Genomic DNA, 20,555 nt, shown 5'->3' on the forward strand with positions numbered 1-20,555 from the left:
GGCCAATACCTCTAGACAGTAAAAGGTAGTAAACCATTGGGTAAGTGCTGCCCTACACCTCTAGACAGTAACAGGCAGTAAAGCATTGGGTAAGTGCTGCCCCACACCTCTAGAGAGTAACGGGTAGTAAAGCATTGGGTAAGTGCTGCCCCACACCTCTAGACATTAACAGGTAGTAAAGCATTGGGTAAGTGCTGCCCCACACCTCTAGACAGTAACATGGAGTAAAGCTGTGGGCCAATACCTCTATACAGTAACAGGTAGTAAAGCATTGGGTAGGTGCTGCCCCACACCTCTAGACAGTAACAGGTAGTAAAGCATTGGGTAAGTGCTGCCCTATACCTCTAGACATTGACAGGCAGTAATGCGTTGGGTAAGTGCTGCCCCATGCCTCTAGACAGTAACAGGTAGTAAAGCTGTTGGCCAATACCTCTATACAGTAACAGGTAGTAAAGCATTGGGTAGGTGCTGCCCCATACCTCTAGATATTAACAGGCAGTAAAGCGTTGAGTAAGTGCTGCCCCACACCTCTAGACAGTAACATGTAGTAAAGCTGTGGGCCAATACCTCGACAGTAACAGGTAATAAAGCATTGGGTAGGTGCTGCCCCACACCTCTAGACATTAACAGGCAGTAAAGCGTTGGGTAAGTGCTGTCCCACACCTCTAGACAGTAACAGGTAGCAAAGCATTGGGTGGGTGCTGCCCCACACCTCTAGACAGTAACAAGTAGTAAAGCTGTGGGCCAATACCTCTATACAGTAACAGGTAGTAAAGCGTTGGGTTAGTGCTGCCCCACACCTCTAGACAGTAACAGGTAGTAAAGCTGTGGGCCAATACCTCTAGACAGTAACAGGTAGTAAAGGTGTGGGCCAATACCTCAACAGTAACAGGTAGTAAAGCATTGGGTAGGTGCTGTCCCACACCTCTAGACATTAACTTAACAGGTAATAAAGCTGTGGTCCCACACTCCTAGACAGAAACAGGTAGTAAAGCATTGGGTAGGTGCTGCCCCACACCTCTAGACATTAACAGGTAGTAAAGCATTGGGGAAGTGCTGCCCCACACCTCTAGACATTAACAGGTAGTAAAGCTGTGGGCCAATACCTCAACAGTAACAGGTAGTAAAGCATTGGGTAGGTGCTGCCCCATACCAATGTGAGATTTGGGGAAGAATGAGTGAGTTGTACAGCAAAACCAAGATGTGCTTTTGAAGAAAATGGTGAAGTTTAGCAATAAAACCAATTTGTGGATTTATCTTAGCTCAGACATTTGGTACTTCCAACTTAAGTGACTGTTTCAATTCCTAAATGTGTAACATGATCTACCTTGTTTATATTTTAGTGTTGATTTGAATTGTCCCACACCTCTGGAAAGACTTTTGATGAGAAGAAATAAAAAAGATATTTTTTTTTTCTTGACCAATCCTGCGCTTATTAGCAGACCACCAACTCACTATATCACTGAATTTAGTATTTCCTACATTGATGTTCACATTACATTGTATATGCAAAAGCATGGTAAAAGTTAGAATCATCAGTTTTTAGCACAACTGAACAGAGGTTCAATAGTGCTATAGGCACCCATCTCTCTCTCTCTCTCTCTCTCTCTCTCTCTCTCTCTCTCTCTCTCTCTCTCTCTCTCTCTCTCTCTCTCTCTCTCTCTCTCTCTCTCTCTCTGTGTGTGTGTGTAAACAACTTAAAGTCAAAAACTGCTGAATCAATCGCCATGATATTTGGTGGGTCCATTACCTTGGGTGTCTAGTTGGGAAATTGTTCAAATGAAAATGATTGCATCAGAAATGTGCATTTTACGTTTCAAAATGTGATTTGTTGTATTACAAAATGCTTTGACTTCAGCCTGGAAATGGAAAATTCTTGTTTTATTGATGCAATGAAATCATTAAATCGTTTATGGGCTACTTCAAATGTCAGTGTCATTGGTGTAAAGATTAACAGCTGTTTAAGGTTGCTTGGCAACCTAGGCCTGTTTTTAGCACAGCTGAATTAAATCTTAGACACTATGATTAAAACAGGTTCATATAAATGCACAATCCTTAGGCATTCAAAAAAACAACAGTTTCTACAAAGAATAAGAAGTCACACATTTTATGGGGAAAGAAAAATAGAGTTACATGTACCGTATATCAACACCTCCATGATCATACTGTGTTTGGCAGGTTAAATATCCTGCATGTACCAATTGCCATGATATTTGATGGGTGTATTACCTTGGGTGTGTAGTTGGGAAATTGTTCAAATCAAAATGATCTTACTACTTAGGTGTGTGATTTGGGTCGAAAATGTAATTTTTGGTAAAAAGCTTACTCAAAAACTATTGGGCAGATCGGTCTGAAATTTGGATTTGGTGGGAACATTCTTAGGGGTGTCTAAGCATTCAAAATATGTTTGCAAATGTGCCTAGCAACAAGACCACGCCCATACCAACAGCCAAGTCATCTCATATATTACAAAGATAACAGGAATTGATAGACAAAAGAATAAGCATTCAAAAAATGTATGCAAATATGCCTAGCAACAAGACCACGCCCATAGCAACAGTCAAATGATCAGATATATTGCAAAGATAACAGGGATTAATAGATAATCGAATGAACATTCCAAAAATATGTAAATTTGCCGAATAACAAGGCCACACCCATAGCAACAGCCAATCAGTGGTGTATTTCACAAAGATAAGCATGGGGATGGATAGACAATTCGAAAAACATTCAAAAAATGTATGTTATTTGCCTAGCAACAAGACCATGCCCATAGCAACAACCAAATAATCATGTATATTGCAAAGATGACAATAGGAATTGATAGACAAATGAATAAACATTCAAAAAAAATGTATGCAAATATGGCTAGCAACATGACCACGCCCATAGCAACAGCCAAATTATCACATATTTTGCAAAGATAACAGACACATTCAAAAAATGTATGCAAATGTGCCTAGCAACAAGACCATGCCCATAGCAACAGTCAAGTGATCACATATATTGCAAAGATAACAGGGATGAATAGACAAATGAATGTATGGATAATAATTCAGCAAACTATTCAGCATATAGGAAAACATATTTAAAAACTGTACAGTTGTGCTATAACGCCATTGGCACTATTTTTCTAATTCAAAATAAACAACATACACATGTACAGTAGACTATTAAAGTCCACTTGTAACACATTCATTAATTTTCTAATAAAACAAAAAATAATGTTTAAAAAGTTTGCTTTGGTAACTACTACATGTACAGGTGGTAGTCTGGGTAAACATAAGTACATGTATATAGCAATCAAACTGGTGATGTTTTACTCTCAGACTGGTACTGGTAGTAATCTGGGTAATGACAAGTACATTGCAATCAAACTGGTGATGTTTTACTCCCAGACTGGTACTACATGTACAGGTGGTAATCTGGGTAAACATAAGTACATGTATATAGCAATCAAACTGGTGATGTTTTACTCTAAGACTGGTACTACATGTAGTGGTAGTAATCTGAGTAATGACAAGTACATTGCAATCAAACTGGTGATGTTTTACTCTCAGACTGGTACTGGTAGTAATCTGGGTAATGACAAGTACATTGCAATCAAACTGGTGATGTTTTACTCCCAGACTGGTACTACATGTACAGGTGGTAATCTGGGTAATGACAAGTACATTGCAATCAAACTGGTGATGTTTTACTCCCAGACTGGTACTACATGTACAGGTGGTAATCTGGGTAAACATATGTACATGTATATAGCAATCAAACTGGTGATGTTTTACTCTAAGACTGGTACTACATGTTGTGGTAGTAATCTGAGTAATGACAAGTACATTGCAATCAAACTGGTGATGTTTTACTCTCAGACTGGTACTGGTAGTAATCTGGGTAATGACAAGTACATTGCAATCAAACTGGTGATGTTTTACTCCCAGACTGGTACTACATGTACTGGTAGTAATCTGGGTAATGACAAGTACATTGCAATCAAACTGGTGATGTTTTACTCCCAGACTGGTACTACATGTACAGGTGGTAATCTGGGTAAACATAAGTACATGTATATAGCAATCAAACTGGTGATGTTTTACTCTAAGACTGGTACTACATGTAGTGGTAGTAATCTGGGTAATAACAAGTACATTGCAACCAAACTGGTGATGTTTTACTCTCAGACTGGTACTACATGTAGTGGTAGTAATCTGGGTAATGACAAGTACATTGCAACCAAACTGGTGATGTTTTACTCTCAGACTGGTACTACATGTAAACTGGTGATGCTTCACATTACAGTGTACACATGCACAGACTGGAGATGTTAGTGTTTACCAAGTTTATTTACAAATCACTTTTTAACTGTTATAAATATTATGGTAAACACATGTCATTGCTTGTAAATAATTTTAGGAAATAATTTCAGGATTCTTAATTTTTTTTTTTTTATATCTAATCATGTTTCTTGAACATTTGGACTTTGTCATCCCAAAGTATGTGTTACTTTAACAATGATAGAAACTTGATAAATGTTTTCTCTTTCTCTCTGTTACAGTTGGACATTGTCATCCAAAAGTGGTTAAAGCAGGTCAGGATCAGATGGCTTTACTGAATGCCAACTTTGGCTATGTTCATGAAAAACAAATTATATATGCCAAGAAGCTCACAGCAACACTACCAGAAAAACTTTGTGTTTGTTTTTTCGTCAATACAGGGTTTGTATATTTTATTTATTTGACTTTGTTATTTATCATTATTCATTTAATATTTGTTTGACTTTGACTTTGACTTTGACTTTGTGTTTGTTTCTTTGTCAATACAGGATATGTATATTAAGATTTTAGCTCCCGTATGGGAGCTGATATGTGGCACTGTCTGATTGTTGGTCTGGCTGTCTGTCTGTGCCTGTTTGTCTGTCTGGCTGTCTGTATCTGTGTCTGTGTCTGTTTGTTTGTCTGTCTTTCTTTCTGTCTGTCTGTCTGTCTGTCTGTCTGTGTGTCTGTGCAGAAATTTTGTTCCACTGATATCTCATAAAGTACTGAAGCAAATGTTCTCCAATTTACTATGTTGCATTTTCAGGCTGTAACTGATTAGTTTTTGGTGGGAGTAGCTTGCATAATTAATGCTAATTTTCTGGGAAATTAATCACAACGTGTAGTGGTTGATAATGATTTTGAGGAGCAGGGGCAGGTTACATTTGTGTACCCCAGGGTTCATTACTTGGCCCACTTTTATTAGCTCCGCTGTCAGCGAAAGCTGAAAGCGTAGCTTTAGGTATAGGTTGTATAGAGTATAGAGAGTAGAGTGAATCATAGGTGTCCGTCAAACTTTTATATTTTCATCATCTGCTCTGAAAGTGACAGTCAGAATTCTTCGATATTTGGTGTGTATGTTCCCTAGGGGGAGGCTATTCAGATTTGTTCATGCCAAGTTGGTCTGTGCCATTTTCAATTTTTTATGATTTTTTTTTCATAAAATGTCATTTTCATCAACTCCTTGAAAACCTCTTGTTAGATTGCTTTGATATCTGGCGTGTTGATGCGCAGGGGGTAGCTTACTCAGATTTGTTAATTTCAAGTCAGCACATCCTCATTTTTATTTTTTATGATTTTTTTTTGTAATTTGAAAAAAAAATGAATATGTTAATAAGCATTATGACCGACGCCATATTGGAAATCAGTCGACGAGACTTTAAGTAAACTGCCACTTTTCAAAAGACACTATTGACGTCAAACAAGCAATGTAATATGTGCTATAGTCATAATTCTACGCATTGGGCGCCCAAATGACAAGCGTTTGTTCGAAACAGGGTTGTAAACTTCAAATCCGATTCTGCACCCTTTCTACATAATCAGCCAGTCCGCAACATCCTCATTTGCATACTCTATCCTGATTCGACCAGAAGCTGAAGGTGACCTCATTTGACCGAGCGATTTTCCACAGCAAGTATCTTGAGTATCAACACAGGACGTTCTTGGTACTCACTAAAATCACACTTCAGACCAACTATAAAAGTGTGATGTTTTCAGATAACATGTAACTTGTGATTAATTCTATATTGTCGTGCAATTTGGAATGACAGTGAACCAGAATTAAGACAACTTGCGCAAGGAAGGCATGCCAGGCATGCGGTTGAAGTTATGGCCGACAGTTGACATGTAAAGTTAAATGACATGAACGTGTCTTGCCTTTCCAAAATGCAAATATTTGGCAAGTAAAAATAATTAAAATAATTACAACTTTAATTTGGCTTCAGACTTTGCATTATGTTTTGCGTATCTTTCCCCGTTTTACATGTAAATCCGAAAAGGTTCTCTCTCATCATGTCATCAGTGATCATACCGTGCGGGGTGCTTTGAGTACGAGCGAAGTGAGGCATGTTGAGGTATTTTGTTGAGAATTAAAAATATTGCGAAATGTCAAGTACAAGGTTTAAATACAATGGAATGATGAAAAAAAATGGCAGAGTCTGCTGACAGGCACCGGTCACAAGAAACACTGTGAATTAAAATATCAGACGATGTATGTATTAATCGCCGACAATCCACCCGTATGCACGAGGGACTAACCCGGAAGCAAGTCGTTGTCAGCCATACGTTACAGTGGTAACATCGTCCGAGAAATCGCTGCGTTCAGAGTGTCATTATTCACAGAATTGTTGTTTTCGAGTGAAAACCCGTCTTGAATTGTATAACTCTAACAAATGAAGACATGTCAAGTCATATTTTGACAGTTGTATCGCTAGTTTGAGACGATTTTCTCACGTACTATAGTACAAATGTACTATCGAGGCTTACTTGGAAGTAGTAGGACCTTACTCCAGTTCATCGGGAAGTTAAGCCAGTCCGATAATTCTTTCTGGTTTAGTTTACAACACTTTTGATCATGCAGATTTTGTTGTTGTGATGAAAAGAAATAAAAAAAAAGATCACTTCAACCATTTCGTTGTGTTTTCTTTGTGAAAGGTAATCGAACATGAACGAGTGTTACCACTGTAACGTATGGCTGAGAATGACTCTCTTCCGGGTACTTGAGATTGTCGCCGTACGGAAACTAAGATGGCGATTAATACATTTCTTCCCTATATATATCTACCACAACTAGTACAAGTTGAATGTTGTTGACTTTGTAAATTTGTTAGAAAATTGAAATTCAAATTGCCTCAAAATTATTTTAGATCCCTAGTTTATTTCATTCATCATTAAAATTTTCCAGGGTTACAGCTGTAAGACACTGGAATTATTTATAGCCAACCTCAAAATCCTCTTTTTTTGTTTTTCTTGTGTGCATTTCCCAGTCATTTTTTTCTGAGATTTTGTGCAATTTTTCACAACAGTAGATTTTTGTTATAAAATGGTGACTATGGTATAAAAGTACAATACATTACCAACTTCTGTGTAGAATGTGTTTTATAGTGAGACATCATATGAAACCACTAACCACTTTATTGCATCGCTAAAACAAAACTGCATAGTGAAGAGCTGAAGACCTGAACCACTTCTACATGTCACCAAAATAAAAAATTAAATTAAAAAAACAAACAGCGGAGCTATTCTGACCGATAGGTCGCTTGTTATCTCTGAAAGTAACAGCCAGAATACTTCGATATTTGGTGTGCATGTTCCCTTCGGGAAGGCGGCGATCACTCCGAACAAAACAAACGTCACAACACGATGAATAGAGGTAAATAAGGACATCTAGCCGCTTTCACCACATCGGATTTTAATCAGATTGAAGTCTTGCATTCCTGAACTGAAGTGTATGGAACGATTTTTGACAGAGTCAGTCGTCAATAAAACGATAATACTCTTTCTAAAATTACCACATTTTGAAAGGGAAAGTACTTTGTGGTTCATTTATGGAGTTTTGTTTTTGTACGATCAATATTGGTGGCAAAATTACAGCGTCAAAATTGCCGACGTGGTAATGCACGACAATCCCAAGTACCCGGATGCACGAGGGACTAACCCAGAAGCAAGTCGTTGTCAGCCATACGTTACAGTGCAGTGGTAACATCGTCCGAGAAATCGCTGCGTTCAGTGTCATTATTCACAGAATTGTTGTTTTCGAGTGAAAATCCGTCTTAAATTGTATAACTCTAACAAATGAAGACATGTCAAGTTATATTTTGAAAGTTGTATCGCTAGTTTGAGACGATTTTCTCACGTACTATCGGGGCTTACTTGGACTTGGACCTTACTCCAGTTCATCTGGAAGTTTAGCCAGCCCGATAATTCTTTCTGGTTTAGTTTACAACACTTTTGATCATGCAGATTTTGTTGTTGTGATGAAAAGAAATTAAAAAAAGATCACTTCAACCATTTCGTTGTGTTTTCTTTATGAAAGGTAATCGAACATGAACGAGTGTTACCACTGTAACCAGGAGGGTCTATGCTGTAACGTATGGCAAGGGTTCGACATACACGCTGGTCCACTATCCCATGAGTCTAGTAACTTTCTGTAAGGACCAGTAAAGGTTACTAAAATGCCCATTGCAGGTAGTCCGACGGGATAGTGACTTTTCGATAGGTATATTAGGGAGCTCAGAATTCAAACCACCGGCTATATGATGAATTCACGGTCATAGTAAAATTCATTTGATTTTTAATTTGCTATTTTGACCAACTCCGGTTTTCTATTCGCGATAAAATTACGATTAGTTTGGAAACGGGGTAGATTTTCTATGATTCCGTGTCATAAAAGCATGTGTTGTGTAGTTTTCGAAAAGCACACCCGGTGGGAAAGTCGCCCAACAGGCGATCTCGCGCCATTGCTGTACTACGTGGCACTTTATTCTGGCGGGGTGTCTCTTGAAAACGGGAATAGCGAAGGGTGAGCCAATCAAGTGAGACCTTTCAAATGTAGCTAATATTATAGCCAATAAAATTAGTTGTACGATGATATGTGTATAATAAGGGTAAGGCTGGCCTCTACACTGTAACAAGTAAATTAGTAAAGTTGAAATCTTTGTCGCATGATTTCGCATTTATGTACGGATGCGTAGTCTTTCTAAACAGTAATTTTTAGATCAGTTAGTATTTAAACTACGTTTCTGAGTTAATTATTCGGTAGGTTATTGACGAGCTCCCTTTGTAAAAACGCTGTACAAATTGGATGTCAGCATTCGCCCGGGCCCGGCCACGTTCAACGGAACTAAGTGAAGCTCAATCATAACAATGGTGGCTGTCAAAATCGAAGATGCAATTTGACTGTGTTGTTATTTCAGTGAGTTTATTCAGCAAGAAAACAACGTGTTCTATGTTTTTGTACTTCCTACATGATGTGATGATCGTTTTTTTTACCGGTACAACTTACAGCCTACAATGAAACTGCTAACTTAGTAACATTGACACGATTCCGTGTTCCGTGTTCCGTGTTCATGTTTTGGGGCACATTTCTAAATACGCGAAACCAGTTATTGAATGTGTAGTGGATATTGATATTCAGTTTGAAAAATTAAAATCCTGAACTTTATTTTGCGAACGGTTTTGTCATTTCTTAGTAATTATAGGGCCGACTGTATCACGTTTAAGGTTTATGTCAACCCGGAAGTACATAGACACGAAAATAGACGAAGTGACTTGTACATGTAATTAGTAACAAAATTTTGCTGTAACTGCTGGTAACCTTCAAATTTATTTATTTTTATGTTGTAAATACATTCTAATATGCACTAAGGACAACACTATAAAGACTTGCTCTATGGGAAGGTAATTTTTTGTCTTTTAAAAATGCAATAGTTAGATCAATGTGTACCAGAAATGTTATGTAGTATTTAAAGGTGATTCAAAATGCTCACATTCACTATTGCTATTTTGCTAGACGACATGTTTGTGAAATGTATACTGGTTTTAAAACTTTAAAAAAGAGTCTGCAAACACCTTAAAATGACCATTTTTCAGTCAGTTCCCTTCGGATTTACTTTGAGAGTTTTCGGGTATTTCCGGTCCCACCTAGACCACGGGATTTTGATGACATCATAGAAAGACATCGTTAGCACGTAGCCTATGACGAGCGTAGTCAACAGGTGAATAAAACTCAACAGCATTGTGAAAAAATACATTGTCGGTGGTTGTAATAGACATCAGTAAACAAAAACTACAGTCTACATGTCTTATTAACCAACATTTACCAATATTTACTCACATTTCCTGACTAATTGTCAGTGTCTGTGGGTATAAATGCTAAAATATTATGTCCCCATATTATGGAAAAATAAATTAAAACGGCTAGACTAGATATACATAAACACTTGTAATGTCGGGTGTTTCACATTCAATGACTTTTATTTATCTGATTTTTTATCATTTGCTTAGAAGCGTCGTAACGCGTCGAAGCCGGGTCGACGGCATCTCAAGGACGGCATATTTTAGCCTACTATACGTACTCGTACTCGCGTCCCTTTTATTTCATCTCGAATAAATATACTAGGTATTAGAATACCGTACCCATGGGAAACTTCAAGAAGGCGTATCAGGACATGCAGTACCACAATATATTTGTTGGTCCCATAGTACACTAATTGATTCGATTTGCTCCAAGCATATGGAATCACGCTCCGAGCCTTGCATGTAAATGGAACTGTGGCCGACCTAATTTTGTTGTCCATATATAAAATGAGAGTGACCTGTAAATGTTTCACAGTTTTCGTTGTGGTCTTGTATTGTCACATGTTTGGCTTGTGAACCCAAGTTTGCATCTATTTAGCCTATTATTTTCTGCCAGGGCTGTCTAGGGCGCGATACTCTAGTCCGAGTGTGAGACCCATGTAAAACCTCTGAAATTCGCAGTCGGACTGAACAGACGTAGGGCTCATCGACGTGTTGGGGACTCGAATTATTGCGTGTTTTTATCACGGTGTACATGTGATTATTATATATTTGATTATCGGTAGGTGGGTAGTGTTGTCAAGTTTTGTTTCGCGGGCAGTCACCGTGGTCGCAGCAGTATATATACGTAGGATAGTTCCGAGAGTTCCGCCGATTAAAGCTGAAGTAGTGTATGTATGTATGGACTCGGAGAGCACATTCGGGTTGAATTTATCCACGTGTTGAAATAATCCATATTTATTAATTAGATATATTGCAAAAGTCGTACAGAAATAATGTCTCTAACGTCAAACCAAACACTGAGAAATTGGACCGAAGCGAACGTGTCTAATATCTAGTAATTGCAGACTTTCCCGATAACCATGTGCTGGGTTCACGACCTTGATTGCCGACGTCAATATTGTCCAATCAAATATGATATCATGAACACATCGCGATATATGATTTGTTGGTTTCCTAAACTGTATACTTCGAATACCATGATTCGTTACAACATTCTTCTATTGAACATTAAATAGGCTTGTTGTATGAAGTGATATCGCAACAAGGGAAACCATACAAGTTTTCTTCCAGACGAGTTGCTAAAGTCATATAAATGACAACACGAAACTTTCGAAATTTCGTAATTCTTTACAATTTTTATTGCTGATAATATGGGTATTCTAATAGCTAGTATATCTATTCGAGATGAAATATGTTTACTTTGTTACTAAATGCGCCGTTCAAAAGGCGACATCAGCGAGTACAAGTATAGTAGGCTAAAATATGCCGTCGATGTGTCTTGTGTGTTGATGGTATTGTGATGCTTCTTATCCGCAAATAATAAAACATGAGATAAATAAAAGTCACTGAGTGTGAAACATGCGACATTACAAGTGTTTATGTATATCTAGTCTAGCCGTTTTGATTTATTTTTCCATAATATGGGGACATAATATTTTAGCATTTATACCCACAGACACTGACAATTAGTCAGAAAGTGTGAGTAAATATCAGTAAATGTTGGTTAATAAGACATGGAGACTGTAGTTTTTGTTTACTGATGTCTATTACAACCACCGACAATTTATTTTTTCACAATGCTGTTGAGTTTTATTCACCTGTTGACTACGCTCGTCATAGGCTATGTGCTAACGATGTCTCTCTATGACGTCATAAAATCCCGTGGTCTAGGTGGGACCGGAAATACCCGAAAACTCTCGAAGTAAATCCGAAGGGAACTGACTGAAAAATGGTCATTTTAAGGTGTTTGCAGACTCTTTTTTAAAGTTTTAAAACCAGTATACATTTCAAAAACATGTCGTCTAGCAAAATAGCAATAGTGAATGTGAGCATTTTGAATCACCTTTAAGCTAGAAATAAAACCACATAACATCTTATTACCCCCCCCCCCCCCAATTAAGACAAACTACTCACAGAAAGCAACAAAAAAAGAGAAGAAGCTCCAAAACATAAAAAAGAGAATAAAATTACAGTAAGGAGTTGATGATGCACAAACAACTACAAAGAAATAGACAGTTCAATTACAACACAGGGTTTGAAATAAATATGGGGTTTGGAAAAGTGAATTAGAAGTAAGAACTAAGAGAGATGAAGAGCCTTAGCGAAAGCACTTAAAGATAGGACCACCAAATTTTTTGCAGGACTACTACGTTATCAATTTTACTAGTCCTGTGGGATAGTGACTTTTTTACTCCAGTGTCGAACCCTGTTGGCTGAGAATGACTCTCTTTCGGGTACTTGGGATTGTCGCCGTACGGAAACTAAGATGGCGATTAATACATTTCTTCCCTATATATATATCTACTACAACTAGTACAAGTTGAATGTTGTTGACTTGGTAAATTTGTTAGAAAATTGAAATTCAAATTGCCTCAAAATTATTTTAGATCCCTAGTTTTTTCATTCATCATTAAAATTTTCCAGGGTTAAAGCTGTAAGACACTGGAATTATTTATAGCCAACCTCAAAATCCTCTTTTTTTTTCTTTTTCTTGTCATTTTTTTCTGAGATTTTGTGCAATTTTTCATAACAGTAGATTTTTTTGATAAAATGGTGACTATGGTATAAAAGTACAATACATTACCAACTTCTGTGTAAAATGTGTTTTATAGTGAGACATCATATGAAACCACTAACCACTTTATTGCATCGCTAAAATAAAACTGCATAGTGAAGAGCTGAAGAACTGAACCACTTCTACATGTCACCAAAATAAAAAATAAAATAAAAAAAAAAACAGCGGAGCTATTCTGACCGATAGGTCGCTTGTTCATAATTTATGTAAACGACCTTCCAAGTGTCTGTTATGATTCTAAGTACCTCTTCTATGCTGATGCTGATTCTGTAAATGATATTTTAGACTACTCCAAGTTACAAACAGATCTAAACTGTTATAATAATATATACTTTATTATCCAATACAATGGAAAGCATCTTGGCGCAGTACTTGGAAGTTGGACTTAAATCTTGAGAAATGTTGTATGATTTCTTTTACAAATAAGAAGGAGCCAATTACTTTTAATTAATATATTAATTTCAGATTTTAACCTTACTTGTGTAAAGAATGTTAAGGATTTAGGAATTATTTTAACCTCTAACCTTTGTTTTTCTGATTATATCTGTTATTGTAAAAAAAAAAAAGTTTTTAGAATGTTAGGTTTTGTCCAACGTGACACACACAATTTTTGTCAGTTACTTACTTTACTAACTTTATATTTTACTCTGATTTTTAGTTGCCTTGAATATGCTTCTGTTGCTTGGAATGTCTTTCACAAATCATACATAAATTTATTAGGGGGTGTTCAACGTAAATTTATTAAATTTCTTTGTTTTAAAACTCATATACATTGTACCATACAATTCCAGCCAGTGTGATACTTTGTGCAGTGTTTTCAAGTTACCAACTTTGATTCAACGTTGAGGCTACCTTGATAAGTTGTTTTTATATAAATATGTAAACAGTTTTTATGACGTCCCTGTTATCTTATCTAATTTATCTTTAAATGGACCAGGAAAACTTCTACACTCTTGTTCCACTTTTAGACCCCCTTGGTGTAGAATAAATGTTTTTAAATTTTCTCCGCTTAACAGATGTATGAATACTTTCAATAAAATAGTTCGATCTTCTCCTGGTACTGATATTTTTAGTAATATTAATAAGTGTAAGGCTGACATTCGACATGCAATTTTCAATGCAATATTTAACTGGTTAATTAAGTGTTTGACAACACAGAAAGGTTCACATCTAGCAATTACATATTAACCTCTGTTTACAGATCACACCAGTCACACATTTATTTCCTATCACCTCATTCTTTCACAAGAATTCACTACCATCACAGCTGTAGTACACTTCTCCACATTCATTTTGTTCCCTCCAATATACCATTGAAGGATTCAACATGCCACGAAGCAAAAAAAAAAACACACCTCGCACTAGCTCTGCTAGGCAGCCACGGCATCCAGTTACCTGTAGATGCTAACCTAAACAACCTCGACCGACTAGATCGGGACATCATGCATTCCACAGGAACGGCAAATGGCCAAGCTCCACCACAAACTACTTGCAACAACTACAGTTTGAACCCATCAACAGGCAATGGCATGTTGACTGACAACATGCTAACTACCGACTTTGCTGAATTGAGGCGATCCATCAATTGACTATCGTTCACCCTTGCCAATTCACCAGCACATGGTGATCCGACTACAACTCCGCCAGCCAGCAACGACTGCCATGGGACGTCATGGACCACTCAAGCCTACGATACCAACAACACAAACAATGGATATAGTGACCCCAATCTCCTCACCACGTCGGGCATTGCCTCTGACAGCCTGTCCCACATCGAGCTGGTGTTGGCTTCTACCCGTCAAGACACACTGCAAGGTAAGGATGTCAACTTGGCTTATCTCCTTTTACGTAGCTACAAGCAAACGATCTATGACCGCCATATTGTTGTTGATGACGTAGCATATACACCACGTCCAATTCAAGACACTTGCCTGATCGCCTCTCTCCCTGAGCCTCTCTCGACCCTTGACCTTACAGAATTCATCCTCGCATTTTCGATTTATAAGAACATTATGTGTGGAGCTTACCCAAATCATTGAGCAGAACTAGATTCCAACCAACAGGACATTATTGACATGGCCACTCATTACTCTGGTCTCTCTTTCTATGAATACCACCGTGCATTCTCTGCTGGGGCAGCAGTGCTGCTGGAACTGCATAATATTAAGGTAGACTGGTCCAAACGTGACAACAATTTATTTTGTTAAATTTTCGCTGGGCAGAAAGCCATAGCCTGTCAAATTTGTAACAGTCTCAGCCATACAATGGGTTTCTGTAACCAACTCGCTGCTCCCAATACTACTACAAATACCCGGAAGTGCCATATCCTCAACTTCATGTACTGATGACCTGGACCACCAAGGGTGCCCTCACATCCAGTTCTGCGGGAAGGAAATCTGTAACAACTTCAACACTGAGAATGACTGCAACCATGCAAGCTGTAACTGACTACATGCCTGCACCCGTTGCTATTCAGAAAACCATGGACTGAAAACCGGCCAATGCACCCGTATGCAAAACACCAATAAACAATGAATCCACCCCTCCACTCCTGTTGATATTACAGCTATTGACCATGAACTTACTACAAACCCAGACCATGATTTCATAACCTACTTGATTTTGGGTGTTACAAATGGTTTTCATACAGGGGTCGCTACACCACCACATAGCACGTATGTCGCCCGAAACCTGTTTTCGGCACACAACCAAACAGACAAGACTGCTGGTTCACGTGAATTTCACAGCACAGATTGTACCCCCAGGGTGCACATTTGTCCCATACCTCATTGAACTGTCTACATCAGTCAAGCACCTCCACCATTACGTCAAGCTCTCAAATGACTGCAAGGAAGACAATAATAATAATAATAATAATGTATTCCCACGTACAAAAATTTGATACAGAACAGAACAAAATATCCTTATGTATATACATAAACGTGTTATCTGGGAAAAGGGTGTGGACGTAGTTGTTTCACAACTAATCGAGTCCTCCCCTCACAAAACATATGACACTCATCATTTAAAATTGCCCTGTTTCAATCAAGACTATTTAACGTGGTAGATGATACATGGAAATACACTGAAATTACAAAATAAATTAAACATGAGCTCTAGGTCCCAAAACAACCAGACTGTAGACATTTTTTAAATTCCCGCTTAAACTCTGACCTGCATTGTATAGTCCTAATATGCACTGGTATTTTATTCCATAGTTTTGCACCTGCATATTTTATGCTGAATTGGCCTGACCTATGTTTTGTTCTTGGAATATTCAAATCGCTTCTCCTGCTTTGCCGTGTTGAATAAGAATGGCTAATTGTAGTGAAGTAATCGTGGAAGATGCTTGTAGTCTTTGATGTAAAACATCATGGATAAACATCGCTAATTGTAGGCTGTGTTGTTGAAAAATGTTTAGAATACCGAGCTTTTGAAATAATGGTTCTGAGGGTACATTCCATTTGCTAAAAGTCATAATACAAATTGATCGTTTTTGTACAATAAATAATTCATTAAGGTAAGTTGGGTACGTACTGCCCCATACTTCCAGTCCATAGGTGATGTGTGGGAGAACAGTGGAGTTATAAAGCATGATAAGTATATGTTGAGGCACAACTTTGCGAATATGTAGGAATATGCCTGTAAGTTTGCTTATTTTAGAATTTACAGCAGTAATTTGTGGCTTCCAGGACATACACTGATCAATTGACACTCCAACAAATGATGCAGTATCAGTTTCTTGCAGTATTGTGTCTTTTATGCGCATAGATCCAGTGTTATCCACTGTTTTCCTTTTGCTTTTCAGAATTAAGTAATTCGTTTTAGCTAGATTTATCGTTAGCTTATTCGCATCACACCAATTTGTGATATTTGTTAATTCATAGCTCATTGATGTCATATCAATAACATTACTTCTATCAGTAAAAGTATGGAATAAATTTGAATCATCGGCATACAATCTAAAGTCAAATAAATCGGAAGATAGTGGTATATCATTAATATATACAAGAAAAAGTGTAGGTCCTAGAATTGAGCCTTGGGGAACACCACAAGTAATTGCACGTTTGGAGGAATTAATAATAATAATAATAAAAATAACATTTATAGAGCGCCAGTATAACAAATAGGGTTTGCTCAAAGGCGCTGAACAAAACTAAAAAGGTGAAAGGAATACGTACATGTACTGAAAAGGGATAAAAGTTAAAAACGTTCAAAGTCCCACAAGTTCAAAGTTCATAGATAAAAGTAGCAACTAATGAAACAAATTAAAACTAGGCATACGCCTTCTTAAAAAGATGAGTCTTCAGTTTTCATTTAAAAATGTCAACAGAGTTACAAAGTCTAAGTTCTGTTGGCAAACAATTCCAGAATTTAGGAGCAGCATGTGAAAAGGCACGTTGACCATAAGACTTGGTGTTAACTGACGTCGGTGTCAGTAGACGTTGATCCATAGATCTGAGAGTGCGGGTAGGACAATAGCGAGTTGCAAGGTCACAAATGTAAGTTGGAGCAAGTCCATTTAAGGTGCGAAATGTGAGCAACAGTATCTTGTATTCAATCCGATGTTCAACTGGTAACCAGTGAAGCTCAAACAGCACTTCAGTAATGTGATCATATTTCTTCTTCATGGTGACAATTCTCGCTGCTGTATTTTGAATCATTTGTAGTTTTGTGATGGACCTTTTTGAGATTCCACACAGTAGACCATTGCTAAAGTCAAGCTTTGATGTCATAAATGCATGTACAAGGCGTTCACTGGTGTTCCTATCCAAATATCTTCTGATCTTTCCAATGTTACGTAAGTGGTAATTTGCTGATTTACATGTGAACTTGACTTGGTCATCCATATTCATGTAGCTATCCAAGATTGCGCACAGGTTTCTAACAGATGTCATTGCCAAAATTTTGCAACCATTGATTTCAAGGCTTGATGTATCCAGTTTTAACAAGTTTTGTTTAGACCCAAAGAAAATCAGTTCCGTCTTATCAGAATTCAGCTTGAGTAGATTAGATGACATCCAACTATGAATATCAGAAACAGCGATTTCCATCTGATTGATGTTGTCTTGTAACTGTCTGATGTGGAAGCGTAAGTACAGTTGGCTATCATCAGCGTAAAAGTGAAAATCCAGCTTGTGTCGGCGTATTAAATTTCCAAGTGGCGAAGTGTAAATGGTAAACAATAAAGGACCCAAAACAGATCCTTGAGGAACTCCAAACAGTAGTTTGTGAGGCCTTGAAGTTGAACCATCAATTCTGACAGATTGTTGTCTGTCGGTGAGATAGGAGTTGAACCATGACAGAGCAGTATCAGAAACTCCAAGAGACTTTAACCTAGACAACAAAATTGCGTGGTCCACAGTGTCAAATGCAGCAGACAGATCTAACAATACTAACATGACAACTTTGCGCTGATCAAGGGCCATGAGGATGTCATTTTGTATACGTATCAGAGCAGTTTCAGTGCTGTGAGCCTTTTTGTAAGCAGACTGTAAACCTTCAGTGAGATTGTTGGTTTGTAGATGATTAGTCAGCCTCGAAGCAACCACTTTCTCGATGATTTTGGATATGAAGCTTAGATTTGAGACTGGTCGATAGTTCTTCAATATGTCTGCATCAAGAGTTGATTTTTTGAGAATTGGTGTCACGATAGCTGATTTTAGAGTGTCAGGGAAGGTACCAGTTGTGAGTGATGTGTTTACAATACGAGCTATTGTTGGGAGCAAAGATGGAATGAATTTCTTCAGCAGATTAGTTGGTACTGGATCAAGGGAACATGATTTACTTGGTGATTGCTTGATAATCTCTTGAATTTCATCTTCAGTAGCTGGTTTGAAGGAACAAAGCTTATTTTCTGTCAGAGATGTAATAGTGTTGTTGCCAGGATTTGAGTTTTGAGGCAGCTGACTTTGTAGCTCTGTGCGGATATCAGCAATTTTCTTTGCAAAAAAGGTTGAAAATCGTTCGGCTAGATCATCAGATGATTCATGGACTGGTAGCGATGACTTGTTAGGTTTATGCAGGAGGGAATTTATGACAGTGAAGAGAGCTTTAGGGTCCAATTGTTTATCATGTACAACAGATGAAAAGTAGGCTGATTTCTCCTTTTTAATTAGTTGAGTTACTTTGTTACACTGATTTTTGTAGATTTCTTTATGTATTGTTAGATTTGAACTTCTCCATTTACGTTCTGCTTGTCGTCGTTTCCTCTTTTCCAGTCTGATAGTTTCAATTAACACCATTTATACCTACAAACTGATACCTGAAAGTGAGATAATCTTTTAGCCATTGAAGGGGCAAACCTCGTATTCCATAATATTCTAATTTCGATATTAGAATATCATGATTTATGGTGTCAAACGCTTTCGAAAAATCAATGAATAACCCAAGTGTTGGATTTCCCTTATCAATTTCTTCAAGAAGATGTTGGGTGAGGCTGATCAAAGACAGTTTGGTGCCGTGTTGCTTCCGAAAACCATATTGGTGTTTGTAAAATGTGTTGTTTTTCTCACAGAAGTTTAGAATTTGATTATTAACCATTTTTAGCACAACTGAACTGAGGTTCAGTAGTGCTATAGGGATCGCCCGGCGTCTGTCTGTCTGTCTGTGTGTGTGTGTGTGTGGATGTGTGTGTGTGTGTAAACAACTTAAAGTCAAAAACTGCTGAACCGATTGCCATGATTTTTGGTGAGTCCATTACCTTGGGTGTCTAGTTGGGAATTTGTTCAAATCAAAATGATCGCATCACAGGTGTGTGATTTGGGTCAAAAAATGTGATTTTTGGTAAAAAAACTTAAACTCAGAAACTACTGGGCAGATTGGTGCGAAATTTTGTAAGAAGATTCTTAAGGAGGTGGAAAGTAAGATTTGTTCATGACATGATGATTCCATCAGTGATATGCAAATAAGGGCTAAAAATGTGTCTTTTTAGTTAAAAATCTATAATTCCAAAACTACTGAGCAGATTTGGCTGAAATTTAATGGGAATGCATCTAGGGATGTACGGACGAAGATGTATTAAGCATACAATGATTCCATGAGTGATATGCAAATTAGGTGTAAGAATGTTCATTTTTGGTCAAAAACTTATATCTCAAAAAGTACTTGGTCAATGAGTCTGAAACTTGGTGAGATGTTTCTGAAACTGTTATTCTGCAGATTTTCTTCAAAACATTTTGACAAAATTGGCCCTAGCGACCATGACCACGCCCTTTAGCAACAACCAAATGGCAGTATATTTTGGTCAAATAACAACATCATCTGGTAGGCAAGTGAGTAAACATTCAAAAAATGTATGCAAATACCTTAGCAACCATGACCACACCCATAGCAACAGCCAAACGGTGGTGTATTTCACAACGATAACAGGGTTTAATAGACAATTGAATAAACATTCAAAAAATGTATGTAAATTTGCATAGTAACAAGACTACGCCCATAGCAACAGCCAAATAATCACGTATATTGCAAAGATAACAACAGGAATAGAAAGACAAATGAATAAGCATTCAAAAAATGTATGCAAATACCCTAGTAACCGTGACCACGCCCATAGCAACAGCCAAATGGTGGTGTATTTCACAAAGATAACAATGGGGTTTAATAGACAATTGAATAAACATTCAAAAAATGTATGTAAATCTTCCACC

At 37.6% G+C, this 20,555-nt stretch overlaps 1 protein-coding gene across 1 annotated transcript in view; it reads left to right on the forward strand.

Moving 5' to 3' along the window:
* LOC144451992 (5-phosphohydroxy-L-lysine phospho-lyase-like) overlaps positions 1 to 20,555 on the forward strand; it is a 191,722-nt gene that overhangs the window by 65,719 nt on the left and 105,448 nt on the right. The window contains exon 3 of the mRNA XM_078142954.1: positions 4,553 to 4,712. Within this exon, the coding sequence (XP_077999080.1) occupies positions 4,553 to 4,712 (160 nt within the window). The remainder of the gene's footprint in view (positions 1 to 4,552; positions 4,713 to 20,555) is intronic.

Source organism: Glandiceps talaboti, chromosome 22 (genome assembly GCF_964340395.1).
Source record: "Glandiceps talaboti chromosome 22, keGlaTala1.1, whole genome shotgun sequence".
NCBI lineage: Eukaryota > Metazoa > Hemichordata > Enteropneusta > Spengelidae > Glandiceps > Glandiceps talaboti.